At 43.0% G+C, this 16,052-nt stretch overlaps 1 protein-coding gene across 6 annotated transcripts in view; it reads left to right on the forward strand.

The window, feature by feature from the left end:
* Nucleotides 1-16,052, forward strand: part of MCC (MCC regulator of WNT signaling pathway) — a 232,105-nt gene that overhangs the window by 144,231 nt on the left and 71,822 nt on the right. For all 6 annotated transcript variants that reach the window (XM_069962701.1, XM_069962703.1, XM_069962702.1 and 3 more), the window contains 2 exons: nt 6,171-6,313; nt 12,084-12,220. In XM_069962701.1, the coding sequence (XP_069818802.1) occupies nt 6,171-6,313; nt 12,084-12,220 (280 nt within the window). The remainder of the gene's footprint in view (nt 1-6,170; nt 6,314-12,083; nt 12,221-16,052) is intronic.

The following is a 16,052-nucleotide window of genomic DNA, read 5'->3' on the forward strand; positions in this document are numbered from 1 at the left end:
TCAGATCTGAACTTTTAATCTTTCAAAGAAATGAAGGCTCAAGCATCCAATAAAACTGGCTTTCAGCTTTATTTCACTTTAGTTAAAATCCACAAATGTATGACGTGCTGCCAGGAGAATGAGCCAAGAGAAGTACACGCTTACAGAGTTCTGTCATGTGACCCGGGCAGACTCCTATTGCCTAGTATAAAGGTCTATGTAGACAGAGAGCAGGGAGAGGAGCATGCAGCAGCGCAGTTGTTTATCTGCTCGTTCTACTGATTGGTCAGGGTCTGAACGCTCAGATGCTGACTGATAAAAACTTTTGACATGTTCCTAGAACATGTTTAAAGTTTTTATTAGCAACAGATATGCTATAAAGCCAAGTGTGCTCTATAGAAGTCATCAAGCAAAGTACAAATGGCAAAATGGCTGCATTTTTCCTGTAGACCAGTTATCGTTTTTGCTGTGGGAGAAATTAACTTTTTTCACTAATGAAGTGTGTCCATTCTGATCTCTACCCTGGTCTAGGGGCACATAAGGCAGCCCATAATTTGTCTAGTGTTATATTCTGGATTTAATAACCATTTTGGACTAAGATTGTTGCTTTTGGACTTGGGCTGCATTTACATGTCTGTAGATTTTGCGGACCTATGGATGATGAATGCCTGACCTGGATTGTTTTCCTGCCTGGCATGATGTATCAACATCATCATGCCGGGGCAGGGAAACAATCCAGGATAGGCATTCACTGTCCATAGGTCCACAAAATCTGCGCAGCTCTGTCATTACAATGCAGCAGAGATTCAAACATTTTCCCCGCTGCATGTTTCTAGGTTCCCAAAATCTACTGATATATGAATGCAGCCTAAGACTTGGAGTGGGTTGATTTAGTTTGCCGTCCTACTGTGTAAACTACCTCTCTCTGGTGTTGGTGTTGTCTTTTGGGGTATCCCTGCCTAGGCTTTTGAGTTTCCCCAGGGTTCTAGGGAATCTGGTGGGTAAATACTGAGTTAGTGACTGTGATATATAGGTTTTTTTCTGTCTTGATCCTAAAAATATTTATTCTGTCAGCACCAAATGAATTTTTGTTGGCTGAAAGCGTACAGGTCTAGTCCTCAAAACTTCAATTTCCTGCAACAGTTAAGTTATTGCTGAGGATGTTTATGTACAGCTCTGTGTTAAAACTGAATACCTGCTGTTTCCTATTACAATCATCACATATGTGGGAGTATACAGTGATAAATCTCTCATCCGACAGACAGATACTGACTGATGTGGTTTAATAATGGCCGATAAGTTGAGTTTTTATAAGGCGTACAAGGCCACAGCAGAAAAAAGTGCAACATTCATCTTAAGAGCTATCAAGCCGCATCCCTATAAATTATTGCAGAAACACCAGTGGCAGTAAGTTGTGTTCTTATTGCTGCTTGTGAAGTCAAAGGATGTCCTGTCTCTATTAATCTTCAGGTCACCACTCTTCTTACCATGTTCTTTGTATACTAATATGCAGGCATAGAACTTATCTGGAGTATTCCGCATAAAGGGTAACTCAGGTGACTGTAGTGCATCTGGGCAATTGTTTGACAAAGACAGGTAACATATAGTTCTTGTCCTATCTGGTTAAGGCTTAAACATAGAAGGTTGTCTGTTAAAAAAGACCACTTGGTCCATCTAGTCTTCACTTTTAGGATTTACTTTCTTATCTTAGGATGGATATATGTTTATCCCAGGCAGGTTTTCTTTTAGGTACTGTATATTTACCAACCAGCACTTATCAACTATATGTACCCTTATTACAGAGCTGTACCTCTAAAAACGTCCATACCAACACTACTAGATTCCATTGGTATAGAGATATTCTTGCCTAGAAGCAGTACATCTAAAGGAGAATGTTTATGCAAATTGAGCCCAATGTTATATGCCTAGTAAAAACTAGTAAATATAAGTGTGTAACCAAATCTACCATGTGAAGTTGCTAATATTGGTCTAAAGGGCACATATTTACATGTTCAGGGCCATAGACTTCTATGGGTCTGTACGTCAGGGAGTATCTGATAAGAATATATTAGAGTATTCTGCATCATATTCTGTAATGATGAGTAAGGGTATGTTCCCTTACTGCGCAGAAATGCGCAGAAATTTTAAGCTGAGGCTGCATGTCAATTCTTTGGGCAGACGGCGGATTAAGCTTGAAATTATAATTCAGGTGGAACTTCGAACAGAGTCTGCCGCGGGGCCTCCGCTTGAACTTAATGCCTGTGTTCTGTAGTAGGAACATACCCTTACAGTGACACGTGTGTACCCTATTCAGGCCACCACTATATGACTCTGCTTATATGGCATTGCTGTGTCCGATGAGCCTCTCATTTGTATGGCTTGGATTGTATTATTAGCCTGAAATGACAATGCTTTTTATGAAACATCTGGTGTCTTTTTCTTAAATTGACATAAACTGGAAGTTTAATTGTCTTTGATTTTATGAATTTCTAAAAAACTCATTTATTTTGTACAAACGAATCCCCTTCTTCAAGTTACTCGAGGAGCCCCTGGAGATGTATTTGTACAGACTTTGGATGCCTTTAAAGTGATGTTTATTTCTCTCTGCTTTCTGTTCTTGGCATAGCAAATAAGCTGTATTTGTTTTAAGTAAATTTCCACTTTTTATGTTCCAGTTGTATGCTGTTTGCTTTAAAGACATATGCACCAAAGGTCTAAAACATTTAATACATCAGGAGGTTTTGCTTTATTTGTAAACTACACTGACCACAGACCTTATGTATCTATCTGCTGATGCTACTGAAATAGCTGTATCTGCTAAGCTTAAATTGGCCATACAAATTGGATCAAAGTTGGCCCAGTTGTACTTTAGTGGGATTGGCTGACCAGCTGATGTGGGGCCTCTCCTGATGACAGGTGTCTAGGCAAAGAAGGATCAGGTAGTTGGAGTTAAAAGGTAGCTAATTCACTGCTGGTCTGGCAGCAATTTAAAGTGTGCCTGTCATTTAAGATATTTGTGAAGAAATCAATAGTACATGCAATTTTAAGAAACTGTGTGATAGGTTTTATTAGGCCTCTTTCTGTTTAAAAAAAAAATCTGTTTTCCTGCTGCTGGGTCCATTATAACTAGGGATGGTCCGAACAGAGTTTGGTTCGGGTTCGTACGAACCCGTACCCTCTGTAATGATTCCCCGCTGTCTGCCCGCTCCGTGGAGCGGGCGGATCCAGCGGGAGGACCGCCTGGAAAACTGGGATACAACCACAGCCATAGGCTGTATCCCAGTTTTCCAGGCGTTACTCCCGCTGTATCCGCCCGCTCCACGGAGCGGGCAGACAGCGTGAATCATTACCGAGGGTTCGGGTTCGTACGAACCCGAACCGAACTCTGTTCGGACCATCCCTAATTATAACCTATGGAGGGGGCAGGGGCTGAGGGGGATGAGTGAGCAGGAAGAGCAAACAAGCAGAAATTCAGTGTTGCACTGCCCTATGGTTGTGAATGAAGTGTTTGGGTGTGGTTATGGGCGTGCCTTAGGTTGTGAGTGTGGTTGGGGCATGTCTATGTCCCTTTTTGCATTCAGCCGAAGTTGGGTATTGGGTATTCCACTCAATCTAAAAAATGAAATGCTCCCAAACCTAGCTGGTCTTACTCACCAAGTCCCTTTAAGTATTTTGAGCCATTTGCCGTCTTTCTTGCTGCCGCTGTTCCTGAAGTACAAGTTTTTCTAAAAGCCGATGTATTTCCAAGATGGCGCTGGCCAGGAAGCTACATTGCCCAGCATGCATTGCACCTCAGAGCCAACTGCCAAGTATCTGCGTATCGCTGGCTCATTCTGCTTCTGCTTTACACTGTAAACAAAATATCCATCCATCTATCTATCTAGAAAGAGAGAGATGAAACAACTGTTACCTTTCTCCTGTACCGCTCAGGAGGCTGTCACTGTTTTCTTGTTTCCCCGCCCCTTAGCCAGGTGCTCACTAATTGGTGTGATGTCAGTGGTGGGCGGGGTTACAGATGAGGTGTTACAGCTTGCCTGGCAACAGAAAAAACAGAAATCATGTGACTTTGGTCTTAGAAGGAAGGGAGAGGACAAAGGAGCCAAGAAGGAGTTGATCAGAAAGTGAGTATTTTCTGCAGCTTTAGGGTGTATGTCAGGATGTACTGCAGACAGACAGCCCAATTCATGTAATAGAAACCTATTATAAACAAGCTTAGATTATGAGTCGAGTATGAGCAGGGTTAAATCTTTAAGTGGAGTACCCATTTAACCCCTAGGCGACCCCTGACGTACCTGTACTTCCAGAGCTGTCTCCATGTGTTCAGAGCGTGCCGCTCATAGCCCGGGACCGCGGCTATTAGCGGGCACGGTCCGATCGCCGTGCCCGCTAATAAAGTAATCGAATGCAGCTGTCAAAGTTGACAGCTGCATCCGATTACTTAATGCAGCCGTTCCCTGGTGTCTAGTGGGGTGGATCGCTGCTCCGGGACAACACATCCTACCCCGTCCGGGGTCTGCGCCGTAATGGCGCTGATCCTGACACTGCACTCGATCAGCAATCAATGTGCCTATCTCATTGCAATTATTTTGTAAGGTTCTAGCTATAGCTAAAAAAAGATAGCCAAACAGTAGGAACAAGTGGATCACTTTGCGGGACTTGTGAATAAGGCAATGTTGTTTTGCCATGTTACTTATTTTTTTTTTCCCCTTCTCTTTTTAACAAGGAAATTAACAAGGCTCCGAATCCTAACCGCAGTTAGTTGAAACAATTAATGTTTGTGAGAAGCGATAAATTAATAAGCTCTGCCAGTCTGTAAAGATGGCCATAGTGGCGCATTACTTTAGGCAGAATTATTATAGTGTGCGTATTAAACTAGCAATTGTTCTTTAGACACTGATAAATTATTACCAGTCGCAGGGGACCATAGCTTTCTCATCACTATGAGAAATGTTTAGACAGTATTTTGTAAACATGTCATTATCCGTTATCCCTATTAAACCTTAATGTGAAGAAGTCCCAGAATAATAACTAGTGCATGTCTGTGTGACACTGTAATGCTATTCTTTACCATGTAGCATCCTGTTATAGCATCACCCTCAACTGTAAAGTCTGAATGGGATTTGAGTAGGGATGGTCCGAACAGAGTTCGGTTCGGGTTCGTACTCTCGGTAATGATTCCCGCTGTCTGCCCGCTCAGTGCAGTGGGCGGATCCAGCGGGAGGACGCCTGGAAAACTGGGATACAGCCATAGCCATAGGCTGTATCCCAGTTTTCCAGGCGGTCCTCCCGCTGTATCCGCCCGCTCCACGGAGCGGGCAGACAGCGGGAATCTGATGCCAAGCGTTTGGGGTTGGTGCATACCCCCCTGTCCATATACCTTGGATCACCTAAGCAGCAGCTACATTTCAAGAAGGAATATGGACACCCCCGTGGGTAAACCTTTCTCTGGACTAGGATGTACGATGTAAGAAGTCAATTTAAGACTATTAGGGAGAAGAAAATTCTAGCTGATAAGAACATCTGGTCATTGGCACAAGGACTTTGGTCTAACACCTGGATTTATGACCCCTTACATGGATGCACTTGACACCCTTGTACCACGGCAGACTGACTCTAGATCTCTGAATTTCTAGGTCATCGCCTCTATTGCCCTTCCATCTGTAATAAAGACATCAGTTCTACTGTTATCGTTTGTCTGATTGATGGATCACCCAGTGTATGTCCTAACACCTCTTAACAGTGTGTAGCATGTCAATTCTTTCTTCAGATTTTCACCATGGATTTGACCCTTTGCAATACATAATGTTGAATCCACGGCAAATCTAGGAGAACATATATATTTAAAACATTTGGAAATTTATAATGCAGACATACCCTAAATCCTTATTAACATGCCCATAGTCTGGCCCATAATTCTGGACAGCACTAAAAAAAATAGGGCAGGCCCTACCATGGGGAGCACTACAGGCGTGTGAATGAGGCCTAAATGTTGTGCTCTTGTCAGTTCTTTAAGAGGTCTAATATGGGGGCCTTTGTGTTACAAAAGCTAACAGATTATTATTTTTAGTTGGCCACTAAAGGTATCATTCCTATAATATGTGTGTGCAGCACAAAAATATTTCATGTCAATACCTAGCCTACTAGAGGTGGATAATGCTTTGCCCTATTGACAGTGTGCTTACTTTTACTAGTGTGAACAGTCTCATCTGATGAGGGAACATGAGGATGTACAAGAAAGGACAACATTACGTTATGAGGAAAGAATCACTGAACTGCACAGCATTATTGCAGAACTAAATAAAAAGATTGACCGACTCCAAGGGACAACTATTAGGTATGTTTAATTTAGTTGTTATTGCTCAGTCGCTCCTTTGTAAATGTGGATTTAGAATAATGTAAAATAACCTTGGACATTTAGAAGGCATGAGCAATCACAAGCCGGGCCACACAAAGGATTGTTGTTTCATTTGTGCAGCCATCAACATCCATTGTTATCGGCCAAATGTCTCCTGGCCGGTCAAAAGATCCAATCGGCCAACAAGTGGGCACTTTTACACAGGCCGATTATCAGCCGAATGAGCGCTTCTTGTGAATGTTTGTTACCAGGTGGGTGCAATGGTCGCTGCAAGCTTAGGCATTGTGACCCTCTTGGTGTTGTGCCACCACTGTGTTGTCAGGTTTTCTGATGGCTAATATGAATATATATTAATCCCAAGCATGATTCCATTTACTTACTGTGCATTTACTAAAGGCCCTATTCCACGGGTCGTTTAGAGGAGCAATATCGTTCGTATTCGGCCGATATTCGTCCCGTGGAATAGAGTGCAACGATCAGCCGACATCGTTCATGTCGGCTGATCGTTGCAGTCGCTTGTTTTTCAACATGTTGAAAAACAAGCGACTGATATAGCAGCGATCTGCTGCCGTCGCTCCGTTGAATAGGAGCATCGGCAGCAGGCGCTGCTGTATCCTATGGGCTGCCCGGACGATCAGCGATCCCCCGGGCAGCCCCCCCAGCAGCTCCCCACCGCCCCTCCCGCACTCACCTGCTCGCTGACGCCGCGTTGAATAGCGGCGGCAGCGAGCGGGGAACGAGGAGCAAACGAGCGCTAATAGCGCTCGTTTGCTCCTCCAAACGACTCGTGTAATAGGGGCATAACACCATTCAGAAAAGCGCACACTGTTAAAACATACACACCCGAGAAGAATCACTAAAGCCAATCTGATCTATCAGTTTTAATTTTGATTTGTATTTATTTTTATGATCATGACTATGTTGTTATCTAAAGCCTGGATGCTAATGTGAACAGAGCCTTGAAGGAGAAGTCCAGCAAAATTTTTTATTGTATTGTCCCACAAAAGTTATATGTTATTGTAATAAGTTACTAACTTCCTGGATAACATGGTGATGTCTTGACCCGACTCCCAGAGCTATGTGGGCTGTGGCTGCTGGAGAGGATGATGGCAGAGGGATGCTCAGTGTTCCTCCAGTGCCCTGTGTCCCTCATTGTCCCTCTGCCACCATCCTCTCCAGCAGCCACAGCCCGCACAGTTCTGGGAGTTGGGTCGTGACATCACCATTGTGTCCAGGAAGTGAAGACTTTATGCAGCAGTAAGTGCAGGGAAAAAATCACTTTATGTGCATTTCCCGTAATATGTGTATATTGGTGATTTGTATAACTTCTGGGGGGCAATACATTATCTTAAAAAATTGTGCTGGACTTCTCCTCTAAGTCATGAAACAGTAGAAGTTCAGCTAGCAATTACACCAGGGTTATGGTGATTTCCTATAGAATCCATATACGAAAAAAGGGCCGCCCACGTTGCTCTCTGCTGCCACCTCTGTCCATGACAGGAACTGTCCAGAGCAGAAAAGGTTTTCTATGGGGATTTGTTACTGCTCTGGACAGTTCCTGTCACAGACAGAGGTGGCAGCATAAAGCACTGTGTAAGACTAGAAAGAACACCCTTCCTGCTGGACGTACAGCAGCTAATTAGTACTGGAAAACGTGAGATTTTTAAATAGAAGTAAATTACAAATCTATATAACTTTCTGACACCAGTTGATATGAAAGAAAAAAAAATTGAGTTCCCCCTTTTAATTGATAAGAACCATAGTACAATTAAATAGATAACATGGATGCATTTTAGGCAGCCGTATGCTCTTTCTTATCTGGCGCAAGATATGAGGTAGCTAGCTGTTTGCGGGGGTCCATCTGCTCTATACAAGCTGACTGAAACAGCCAAACACTGTACTCTGCTTTTTATGTGGCTCCCATAGAGAATGCATGCACCACCCACCGCTACATTTTAGAGGAGACTGGGGTCCACATTCTCAAGATCGGGGGGTGGGTAGGGGGACAACTTTGTTAGATGGGAATCCTCCTGTATTTTTTATGATTAAGGGCAGAAGACTGCCATAAGCACATCCATGTTTCCACATTTGTTTGTACTATGTTTCTTATGAACTGAACTCAAGTTTTGAAGATTTTATTCACACTGTGCTGGACATGACCTTTTGGTATGGTTTTTTTTTTTTACCAAGCGCAGTGATAATAAAATGGCTTTGTGCTGCTCATGGCCAAACATGAGGGAAGCCAAATTAGCTCTGTAATCTCTAAATCAGTTTTCTGGGCTCCTTTGAGCACTGAGTCTCCTAATCCAAATGTTCAGTTCTTGACTGTAGTCTCTCTCTTTCCTATAAAATCTTTTAGTCTATTAGTAAAGTGAATGAACACGTCATCCAGCCTGTGTTTTATTTCAGTACATAAAACAGAGTAGTTTCCAAGTAGTTTTGTGTAGAGCAGATGTGCTTTGAGTGGAGGCAGTGACGGGGCATGCCCTGTTTTCTTACTCTTCCCAGTATGACTAACAGTTTAATGTATATCATTATTTCCCTCCATAGCGCGCCATTGTTTATAGTGTGGGGATTGTACACATAAGAACAGCATCTCATGAAGATAATTCTCAGGGTGTTCCCTCCGTTGTTTCTTGTCTGATTGTTTGAGTTGGTTTGAAATGTTATTTTGTCATTCTTAATTTCTAGTTATTACAGAAGAGTATGATAGAAGGTAGAGGGAGTGTAAAGCTTCATTCATAATATACTGTAACTGAGGCTGACAGAGATGACAATTGTGTGCTAATATATACACCTGGGACGTCCATGATTATGATGTGTGACATAGACAACTCCCCTCTTACTAATGGCTGATAACCTGGGAAAGGAATTGCTGAATATTAGATATGATGCATCTGTGCCAATGCATAATAGAGATCAACCACTCCCTTTATAAACCATAAGCTTGTAGTTTAGTGCTCTATATCCTATACCTCTCAATGGTGGGTGTACTGAAACTCGGGGGATCTAAAAATGGAGGGTTTATCAATCTGCAATAGTTTCCCTTAGAGAAATGCCGAAGTCGATGTTTTTATCATCCACTGTGCCTCATTTCAGCCCATGAAGCACAGGAGGGGACACCAGGCACATTGTGTCCTTCTTTTTACAACCCATGGCTCTGGATTTCCAACGTATGTCAGCAAACTGTATCATGACAGCTGTAACATGACATTTAGCTCCAGACTTCTGCTCTTCAACAGCTTCTGCAGCAGCTGGGGTGTTATGAGGTTGTGCAGCAGCTGGGGAGGTTACTTGATATAGATATCGCTGCTGAGTACTGAGGAGGAAATTTGTATTGGTAAGCTGACTGACATGAAGCTACTATGACGGGCACTGTAAACTGAAATCCCAAGTCTCAAGACATTATTTATTTTTTTTGTCTCTCAAGTGTCAAGACACATTTTTATTTTTTTGTCTTTGCCCTAAAAAAAGAAGAATGACATCAAAGAGTGTACATGTGTTTTCTGGTAACTTTCAAGCTGCTTTTTGACTGGGACGAACCTTGAGGCCATTGTGTAAAACAGGGATTGGAAAAAAGACTGATGGTCTTTAAAATGGTTAAAAGGAAGTGGCATGTGACTTCTATTTAAAGATTCTGGAACTTCTCGCAACTTAAACAGCCTTTTCTGTAGGTTTAGTATGGCCTTTCCCTCTGCTGAGTCTTTTGTGTTTAAATGCAGAAATACCCTCCATCTGGTGATCAAATGTAGGGATGTATAAACTCATACGGCATGACGTATTCTTTAAAAATAGGACCCTGTTATCTACTTTACTTGCTTTAATAGGCAGCAATACCTCATCTGTACATATGTTTGTGCATGATGAAGTACCAGACACTGTATTGTCATTGTATAGAAACAAAGACAGTGTGTATGCATGTTTTTTTGCAGCTGCAATGAAAATTATGTAAATTAATAGTCAGTGAGAGATATTATTCTTTATCTCTTTAGATGAATCAGAAATGTTATTAAAGCTCTAACAATAATACTTATTTCCTGTTTGTGTCTATTTAATGATGCATTTGTTTTTAAACTGCGTGGCAAGCTATCAGGTACATGACCCCGAGGTTATGCAGACTAACAAATAGTGAACAAGTTTTCCATGATCTGTTGATTTAGGAACCAATCTACAGATAGGTGGGAAACCCTGTGCTACAGCCACTATATGGTAACCAGGTCTTATGCTCTGTTGTAGTTCCCTCCACATTACCTATGGGCACTGTGGTATCCTGGACATTTCTTCTCTCTGTCTGTGCTCAGTTAAAGAGAAAAAAAGTCCTTTGGGATAATTCTTCTCTACCTTGTAGGCCACAGTGCAAAAGCAATTGGTGTATTCTACATGGGAGACGTGCATTGGGAATGTTCATAAATCTTTTCAACAGTTGTAGGATGCAGAGGGTTCTGAAATGATGGCTTATATTTATATACTTTATATTATACGGACATGGAGAGAGAAAGGAGCTGCTGCACCTCACACCTATGGCTGACACTAATGCCTCTCGGCTACATTTAAAAACCAACGCCAGGATGTTGGTATATTAATTTGATCAAACCATATTGCCTCATGTACCACGTGCAGGTCCCCTGGCCCACATGAGTCCCTACACTAAATCAACACTGTGTCTGTCAGCGACCCACTAACCCCGCAAAGTGAGCGCAAGCAGGGAAGGGAAGGGAATGGCCCTGCAACCCCACTGTCACAGGACCAAACCACAAGGGCCCCTACAAACCCAGCAGGCACTGCCGGCGGAGAAAGCGGCCACCAAGCAACACAAGTGTGAACAAGGTCTTACTGCTAACCACTGCATCGGAGGTAGAATGGGAGAATGGAAGAAATAGGAGGTACTTACCATGTGTTCACATGTGCTTCTGCCGGCGGCGCCCACTGGGTTTGGGAGGGCCCTTGGGGTTTGGTCCTGTGACAGTGGGGTTGCAGGAATATTCCTTGGCCTCCCCTGCTTGCGCTCACATTGCGGGGTTAGCAGTCGCTGACCGACAGAGTGTTGAGTTAGTGTAGGGACTCATGTTGGTCAGGGGACCTGCACATGGTACATGAGGTAATATGGTTTGATGAAATTATATACCATCATCCTGGCGTTGGTTTTGAAATGTAGCCGAGTGGCATTGGTGGCAGCCATAGGTGTGAGGTGCAGCAGCTCCTTTCTCTCTCCATGTCCGTATTTTACCTTATATTATGACTGAGCGATTAATCATATTCCATTAATTTGCCCTTCTATTAGAGAGTATGCATGCTGAACCCCATCCACTGGCACAAGCTCGTAAAATGGACACATGAGCATTCGTACATGACCATGCAGGAAGGTATAGCGCCAGAATGTACTATGGGAGGCAAACAAGCTGGTGGAAGCAGTGGAAAGCCTTTGACAGTATTCTGCTTTGAAACTTGGGAATTGGCTTTCTTGTGCATGCTACTTTGACAATCAAGGTCTCAGTTATCAAATCAATGGGACGTTCTGAAAAACACACATCCCGTCCATAGGGCCCCCACTTTACAAGTTACAGAACCTAAAGGATCTGCTATTAACCTCTTGTCAACAGATAGCACAAGACACCATCAGAGATCTTGTGAGGTCCATTCTTTGGCCTGTTCTTGCTGATCAGTGGTTCATTCTGAAGGAGTCATTCTGAATATCAGTTGTTCATGCTGTGAGGAATGACCTGTGATGTTCGCTCTCTCTCTCTTACAGGGAAGAAGACGAGTATTCTGAGCTGCGGTCAGAACACAGTCACAGCCAGCTTGAAGCCAATGATGATTCTCGTAGCATGGACCAGGACCAGACCTCTGTACAAGAGAATCAGTCCACAGTAGTCACAGTGGATATGGGTGAGTGTAATAATAGAGATGTGACTTTTAAACAATAAAAAATGAGAATATACACTCACCGGCCACTTTATTAGGTACACCTGTCCAACTGCACGTTACCACTTAATTTCTAATCAGCCAATCACATGGCGGCAACTCAGTGCATTTAGGCATGTAGACATGGTCAAGACAATCTCCTGCAGTTCAAACCGAGCATCAGTATGGGGAAGAAAGGTGATATGAGTGCCTTTGAACGTGGCATGGTTGTTGGTGCCAGAAGGGCTGGTCTGAGTATTTCAGAAACTGCTGATCTACTGGGATTTTCACGCACAACCATCTCTAGGGTTTACAGAGAATGGTCTGAAAAAGAAAAAACATCCAGTGAGCGGCAGTTCTGTGGGCGGAAATGCCTTGTTGATGCCAGAGGTCAGAGGAGAATGGGCAGACTGGTTTGAGCTAATAGAAAGGCAACAGTGACTCAAATAGCCAACCGTTACAACCAAGGTAGGCAGAAGAGCATCTCTGAATGCACAGTACGTCGAACTTTGAGGCAGATGGGCTACAGCAGCAGAAGACCACCCGTTACTAGCATGGTGTACCTAATAAAGTGGCCGGTGAGTGTATTTTGCTATGTATTATCATTTGCTAGTATGATATTGGAGAAGTATGGTTATGTCCACTTAAATAGCTAGTGTTAGAGTCGGGTTTTTCTATATGTTCAGTATGCTTATTGTGTAATAGTTTACTTTTTCCTGCCAAAATAATTACTTTAGCTCCATACCTGAGAAATAGAATTTATATTAAAACCCATTGTTATTCACAGCAGCAAGTTACTCAACATTTCTGTTCAAATTATCCATATATAGACTGTATAATTATTTTCAATTATATGACTTGGGTATATAAGATTGACACCATACTATTTATCTTCACTTTACAGAGTAAGGTTGTTTACCGGGATGAGCTTAGTTGTACAGGATTAAACTTTCTGATGAATATTAATCATGGCAAAGTATTTGACATCCAAGGCAGATTCCAAACTGCACCCATCCCTCTAGGCTTCTGCCTCGAAATAAGGTGCAGTTACACGGTCACAATGCAGCCGAGGGGCATTTTATTTAGATGTGCTTCCCTGCATTCTAGTGTCCTCGATCAGATTACATGAGAATACAGAATACTTACTAAAGCAGGTGTAGGACATGTTGAAGGTTTCATATAGAACGCAGCATTCTGTCATAAACGGCCAGTTGATTTTTTCTTTTCATACAAAAAGAAGTTTCCTTTAGGCAGAATTAATTGTGAGGTAGGGAGGCCATCATGTTTAACATCAGGAAGTGTTTTCATCCTAGTGCAGATTATTGTCACTGAAAAATCAATATGCTATTTGGAAAGTGAATGTATTGGCAGACATGACAGCATACTCAGCGCTGAGTTTACACCTGGATGATACTTGTGCCAAAGACCTTTACTGCTTAATACTTGGCCTTCCCTTGACGCACATCAGCCATATATAACAGCTAAATAATGTATTTGTTTCAAGTTTTTCGTTTACATGATATGAGCCGACATTTGGCGTATACACTAAAAAAAGCTCCTGAAACGTAGACCAAACAAACTCATAGGGCATCATTCACCCAGCAAAGACCCAGACCCTGATTATTTGTATAAGAGAGGTTTCTAGTCATGGTCTGTGACCTGTGGAGAGGTCATTCCATAGGGTGCAGGTGGCTTAATATATCATCTATTGTGAAGTCTAGTGTTATCTATATACTGATGTCCCATTTTACTGTACGCTTCTCTGTGATAAGGAGGACACTGCTGGAAAGTGATCTTTACAGTATAGGAAGCTTTTTGTTAGGCTTAGTGGTCAGAATAAAAACTGCAAATTTCAGGATTTTTTTTTATATAGATGATAAAACGGGGACACAAAAAATAAAATATAACATGGAAACATGTACCTGTCATCATAAAAAAAACTTTTGACATTTCAAGAGTTTTGATTGGTCTGGGTCTGAGTCTTTAGACCTGTACCGATGGGGAAAATGAGCCAGGAGAAGACCACAGTCCTCTCTCGACTCTGTCTCATGTGATCAGTCGGGCTCATAATGTAAGTCTATGGAGCTCGGCTGGTTATGCTGACACAGAGTGGGGAGTGGACGTGCTGCAATGCGGTCCTCTCCCCGCTTGTTCTGAAGATCTTTGTGGGTCTTAATAAGTTTTAAGTTTTCTATGACGACAGTGACACTTTAAAGAAACATAATTTTATGAGGACATATTCAGTTTAAGGTTTTGAGTGACAGCTGCCACTTAATATATTGCTCTTATTCCTTAATGTTAGTTTTAATAACGCAGTGTTTCATTTACTGGAACCAATGTGATGCTACATGCGGATGGCCGCCTGCAGGTCTGAGTGGCATGTGTCATAGACAAAAAAAAATGACTGCACATTTAAAATAGTGAAGGATATAAAAACAATTGCTTGCGCCAAAACCCTGACTTTCATGACACCACATTTTGCGTGTCACTCACCAAGAAGTCATGACACTGAAAATCTGTGGGTTGTCACTAGGGCTGGGCGGTATACCGTGAAAATACCGATACAGTCTCTGGCGTCGGTTAACCGACCTCAACTTTGCCAGGACGGTATCTGCGGTATTTTCACTATTTCCCCGTCTGAGCCCTGAGAATCACAGGTTGGAGGATGTCTTATGTGTGCTGTGTGTGCAGTGGTCTTTTCTCAAGCCAAATGACATTTGGCTTCAGAAAAGATGAGGGTTGTGGTCAGAAACCTCAGCTGTTTTTTCCATGGATTGTGAATAAATCTACACGTTTTTTCATTCCATTGGAGTGCTGCTACTTTTTGGACAGAGACAGACAGACAGACAGACCCCCTATAATGTGCCACTCAGTGTCCCCTTAACTGTGTCCATGTACTGTCACCGCTGTATGCTGTATACCCATCATGTATACAGTGTGTCCCTGTACTGTCACCGCTGTATGCTGTATACCCGCGTATACACGTCCTGTAGTGTGTCCATAGCTGTATCAGGGCTCCAGACTAAAAAATTTACCTAGGAGCCATTGGCTCCTAACCTGAAAAATTTAGGCGCCAAATAGAATATTTGGTCGCCAACATTTTAAACCATGTAAAATTAATGTTATGTTAAATGGGACTTACTGTGTGCAGAGGCCACGGCAGCAGCCTCCTCCTTTAGATCCTTTCTTTTCTTAGTTTGAAAACGTTCAACATGGAAACTTGCAACTTGACAACCATATACAGTCTGACTCAGTACTTCAGCTTCACTTGGCTAGCCTTTTAATGAGGCTTACTCTTCTGAACTTGAACTTAAAGGGAACCTGTCGACCCCCGTGCCGGGGTGACAGGCTCCCAACCCCCCGTTAGAACCCCCTATACTCACCTCATCGCGCCGGGTCCGGCTTCTGAAGATGGTCGGGTCACGGAGATCTCAGCCGCTGCAGCCCGGCGTGCGCTGAGAGATGAGTCCAACGCTCATAGAGAATGATGGGAGAGTCCAGCGCTCCGTCATTCTCTGAGCGTTGGACTCATCTCTCAGTGTGCGCGCCGGGCTGCAGCGGCTGAGATCTCCGTGACCCGACCATCTTCAGAAGCGGGACCCGGCGCGATGAGGTGAGTATAGGGGGTTCTAATGGGGGGTTGGGAGCCTGTCACCCCGTCACGGGGGGTGACAGGTTCCCTTTAAAAGCTTGCAACAGTCTATACATACTGAGCTAGACTTCTGACTGCAGCCATAGTGACCCCCCACAAGATGTGTATATAGATAGATATATCTCTCACCTAGTGACTAATGCAAGTGACCCCCTACAATACAGA

This window comes from Dendropsophus ebraccatus, chromosome 3, assembly GCF_027789765.1.
Source record: "Dendropsophus ebraccatus isolate aDenEbr1 chromosome 3, aDenEbr1.pat, whole genome shotgun sequence".
NCBI lineage: Eukaryota > Metazoa > Chordata > Amphibia > Anura > Hylidae > Dendropsophus > Dendropsophus ebraccatus.